At 51.3% G+C, this 4627-nt stretch overlaps 1 protein-coding gene across 4 annotated transcripts in view; it reads right to left on the bottom strand.

Annotated features, from left to right (window-relative positions):
• MOCS1 (molybdenum cofactor synthesis 1) overlaps nucleotides 1-4627 on the bottom strand; it is a 36367-nt gene that overhangs the window by 4247 nt on the left and 27493 nt on the right. For all 4 annotated transcript variants that reach the window (XM_023527564.1, XM_011354567.2, XM_023527565.1 and 1 more), the window contains 5 exons: nucleotides 3770-3831; nucleotides 3335-3446; nucleotides 2836-2948; nucleotides 2216-2326; nucleotides 275-395 (listed from right to left, as the gene is read on the bottom strand). In XM_023527564.1, the coding sequence (XP_023383332.1) occupies nucleotides 275-395; nucleotides 2216-2326; nucleotides 2836-2948; nucleotides 3335-3446; nucleotides 3770-3831 (519 nt within the window). The remainder of the gene's footprint in view (nucleotides 1-274; nucleotides 396-2215; nucleotides 2327-2835; nucleotides 2949-3334; nucleotides 3447-3769; nucleotides 3832-4627) is intronic.

The following is a 4627-nucleotide window of genomic DNA, read 5'->3' on the forward strand; positions in this document are numbered from 1 at the left end:
GCCCAGGAAGGCAATGTGTGGGATGAGAGAGGCAATGACACTCCTCTCCCCGCAAGCTAACACAGCCCAAGAGAATTCAGGGTCCCGTCTCCTGCGTAGTCTTTGCTTTGCCAACTTCCCCAAGGAAAACCATCACCACACCCCAAATCTAGAGGCATAACTGGGAATGAGGATAACACTGAGTTTTGCTGGCTCCCTGTCAGGCTTTCCTTTGTCTTCTCACCCAAAACTATGGCCCTCACTCCTGCTGGCCTTCTCCGCACACGCTCCTTACCAGCATGCTGCCGCTTCTTCCTGCCCACGGCAGCCCCAATGATTCTCAGCAGCTCCTCCTCAGAGGCACCTGCCCGCAAGTGATCCCGCAGAGATACCTCTGAGCTCCCAAAGAGGCAAACCTGCAGGGGATCAACATGGGGGTGAGGACAACATGCCTCCTTCATCCCTTGGCCTTGTCCCTGATCCTTAGAGACCCCCATGGGCTGAGTGCCAGTGCCCGGGCCTCCCATGGCTGGGTCATACTCAGGACAGCACTTCCTGCAACAAGGGGCAGAAGGTGCTGGATGGAGGAGTCAAAGAGGCTGGAAGGGAAAGAAGCAAAATCAGACATCCCAAGGCCTATCTCTGATTTACAGTCATGTTGCCTTCAGCTTGTAGAATGTACTTTCAAAAATTAAATAGTTGCCAACAGAGGCAGCACATCAAAATCCAGATCAGGGATCATCCCCAGCTGGCTTCCACCTAGGTTTGGCTGATGGGAGTTGAGAGGGTGAAAAGAGAGAGAGGCTGGACATTTACTCCCCGTTTCCTCTCCGTCCTGACTTCTTGGGCAGTGCCCGCTTCCCTTCATAACTACAATATCAACCAGGAGGCCACCCTGCCAGCCTCCAGTTCTCACGGGCCCCAGTGACACCGCCTCCTCCCCTTCAGCTTCCCCCCAGGGGTGGGAATAGCTGTTTGCTGCTGCTCACTGAGGGTCTCAACATCCCTTACAGGTCCCCTTACCCTGCACTATCAATAGCCTCCCTCTTTAATCCATTCTCTTCAGAATCCCACCTTCCATTTCCTGCATGGCCTTGACTTATAATGGACATCACCCACTGTCCGAGTCGATTTTATATTCCCAGCCCAGAAAAATCTTTTTAGCTTTTTAACAACTGCTGGATGATTTCTTTGGATGTCAAACTTAATGCATCTGAACCCAATCCTCCTCCCTACCCCCTCACCCCAACAATCCTAAACAAGTCTCAAAGCCAATTAGCCACCTAGATGACTTTCTCTCCTCTCTCTACCTGCGTTACCAAGTTCCTTCATTCATCCTTCCCATCTTCACTTTATGCTCTTACATATTTGGGACATCTCTAAATGGCCATCTAACCAGTCTTCCTATTTCCAAATTCAACCTGTTGGTTATTCTTCCTAAAACATGAATGGGGGATCACGTCGCCTCCATGTTCAGAAACTCTGCACAGTGTCCTGTCAACAGAACATACTCCACATCTTTTCGCTGGGCATTCGAGCCCACGACAATGTGGTCTCCTCATATCCAACTTTAATCTGCCCTAGCCATATTAACACAAAGCCCAGATATGTCTCTTCCCCAAGCCTCACTTCTCCTACCCCAGCCATTCTTTAAGGCTCATCGCCAAGGTCTGCAATGCACTCCCTCAAGGTCTAGCACCCTTACTGCCTGCTGGGCTACTCATCTGACAAAGAATATGCACTGCTATGCACTAGCTCTGTTTTGCCTTACCAAGGAACCTTTATGCTCCTGAAGGAAATGGGCAAGTCTATGCTTCCCTTTCATCCTCCACAGGGATGAATGCCCAGTACATGCTGATTAGATATGAGTGAAGGAGGCTGGTTTCAGAGGTGAGTTCCTGGCCTGGTGGAAGTGGCAACCAGGGTGGGGCAGGGGCAAAGTGTATACTGATTCTCCAACATCTCCCAGCCCCCACTACCTAGTCCTGGAAAGTGAGTTCCAGTCAACTGGAAGTTACTTCAGGGAACCAAGTAAAGAAGAAATCAGGGTGACAATTTCACAGGAGGCCGTGAGTTCACCTTCACCTACTGCCCCATGACCTGCCCAAATCCGATACTATTTCACCAGCCACCTTGTTTTTGCTCTGCTAGTCTCCCCTCCAATCGGAGGGTGCAGGTGGGAAGGGATATTCAGAACACAGAGGTGGCAAGGGGCCCTCATGGAGGAGATACCTACCTTGAGGTTCCCGTCAGCTGTGATTCGCAGCCGGTTGCAGGTCCCACAAAAATGCTCAGACATGGATGTGATGAAGCTGATGTGGCCTCGGAAGCCAGGGATTTTAAAGGTCTGAGGCGAGGAAGGCAAGAGGGGTGGCGGAAGAGATATGGATGGAGATGGGTCACTGAGTGCCAGCTCTCACTCCCTGACATCAGAGCCCTCACTTCATAGCCCTCTTCAAGAGGATCCCTTCAGAGGCGAGAGTCCAAGGCCCTCAGACAACAGAAGGCTCTCACACACAAATGGCCCATGAACTCTGCCTGTGCTTTGCCTGCCTGAGAGTACACTTGCTAAGGAAATGGGGGCCTGTAGAAAGCATTGCCAGAGCAGGCCATGTGGAAGAGCAGATCAAGCACCCCCTCCACCATTTACTGGAGTGTGTCCTACAAGTTACCTAACCTGCTTCTTTATCTTTTTCCACAAAAAGGGGAGCTATTGTGATGGTGCTAGAATGCTTCCTGCTTAAATAGTACTGCCCTGCATCACTGCACTCCAACCTCACTGCAGCCCCCGCCTGCTCTCCCGTCCTAAGGTGAAGGCATGACCTCCTTACCCAGCCCTCCTGTTGCCCTCCAAACCTTGGCTGTGCTGGATTCCTCCTCGGGCAGCTTCTCCAGCTCTGGCCATTGCTGCTGGAGAGTATCGAGCATCTCCTTGTAGCTGACCATCTTTTTAAAGTTCCACTTGTTGCCTGTGTTAGGGTTGAAGGCTACTGAGTCACAGCATTGCAGGACCCCATGGGCTTCAGGGTCATTTGCCACATAGCCCAGGAATCAGTTCTCTTGGAAGGTCAGGAGGCCCTGCCTAAAACGGGTGGATCGAATCACACCCACACTCGACACCGAGGAGCCTTTGATGTCCCTGATGCCCCATAGCAGCTCCAACCCTGGTGCCTGCCCGGGCTTCTCCCCACCATCCCTGCAGGAATTCCTATACACACAGTAGAGTCTGAGGTCAACAGCACCCACAGGGTAAGCCAGACCTTGCTGCCCCACTCAACCCTCCCCAGGGTCACCATGCTCTGTCGACAGACCCAGCCTCCTCTTCCTTCCCCTAACTCTGCCTGGAGCCACTGACCATCAAAGGGCATGTACTCTATGAAGCGCACGTCCAGGGGGAGGCCCTCAGTCAGGGCCACAAAGTCCAGGAGCTCGTCCTCGTTCAGGCCTCGCATCACCACACAGTTAATCTGTCCGGGGGAACAAAAGGACCATGAGGGCTATCGCTCGGGCTTTCTTTTGACCTTTGGAGTTCTGGTACCTGCCTAGGCTCTTCAGTATAGGGTCCCAATCCTCGCCTTTCACCCCACAGCTCTCCTTGGGTTAAAGGATACCAAGAGGTCACTGATTTTTCTCCCCTCCCTTGAAGGATGAGAGGCAGGGCTGGATGCAGTAGGTAAAGAACTGGCTGCGGGGACACTACAGCTGTACTGGCCAGGGCTGGGAGCTGGCAGTGAAAGGCCAAGCCAGGGTAGAGAGGACAGGAAGGATAGTTGCAGTAGCATGTCCTCACCTTCACAGGGCTGTAGCCCAGGTCGATGGCCTTGTGGATGCCCTCCATGACCTTGTGGAAGCCTGCAAGGAGGAAGAAAAACAGTCCAGGAACTTCCTCCTTTTCCTCGGCCACCACACACCCGTAAAGAGGGAAGCACCAGAGCTGTAAGGAGCCTCAGAGACCACTGAGTCCAAAGGCTGGCAAATATCTTCTATAAAGGGTCCAAGAGCAAATACTCTAGGCTTTGCAGGACAAGAGGAAAAATTGAAGATATTATGTAGGTGTTATGTTATAAAGATTTTATTGACTAAATTTAGGCTATGATAATAATTGAATACACTTTTTTTGTTATACAGGTCTACAGATGGAATGGAAGAATTGAATTCTTTTTATGGGGATATTTTGCTTGATTGAGGTTCAGTTAATGTTCTCTATCATTACATTGATTGTAATGCCACCAGCAAAATCCATCCTTGGCTCACAGGCTGTTAAAAAGCAGGCAGGAGCTGGATTTGGCCACTGGACTGTAGTGTGCAACCCTGAACTAAATGAAACCTCTCCTAGTCGAGAGGAGGAAACTGAAGCCCAGAGAGAGGCAGTGCCCTGCTGGTGGCGTCACACTGCATCTTTTAGAATGCTGGTTTCCCGACTCTCTCGTCAAGACTTTCTCAACAGCCCATCCGTTCATTCACTCTACATATTCTCACCAAGGACCTACTTTGTGCAACAGCTGTGCCAGGGCTGGTGAACAATTCTAACATGTGCAGTTCTCACCTACCTCTGTGCCTACCCTCAAGCTGGCTTCTCCTCACACCCAGCTCGTTCTCAGCTCATTCCTGCATCCAAACATTGGAGTACCCACTGTATGCAGGTCCC

Source organism: Pteropus vampyrus, unplaced genomic scaffold (assembly GCF_000151845.1).
Source record: "Pteropus vampyrus isolate Shadow unplaced genomic scaffold, Pvam_2.0 Scaffold18, whole genome shotgun sequence".
Lineage (NCBI taxonomy): Eukaryota > Metazoa > Chordata > Mammalia > Chiroptera > Pteropodidae > Pteropus > Pteropus vampyrus.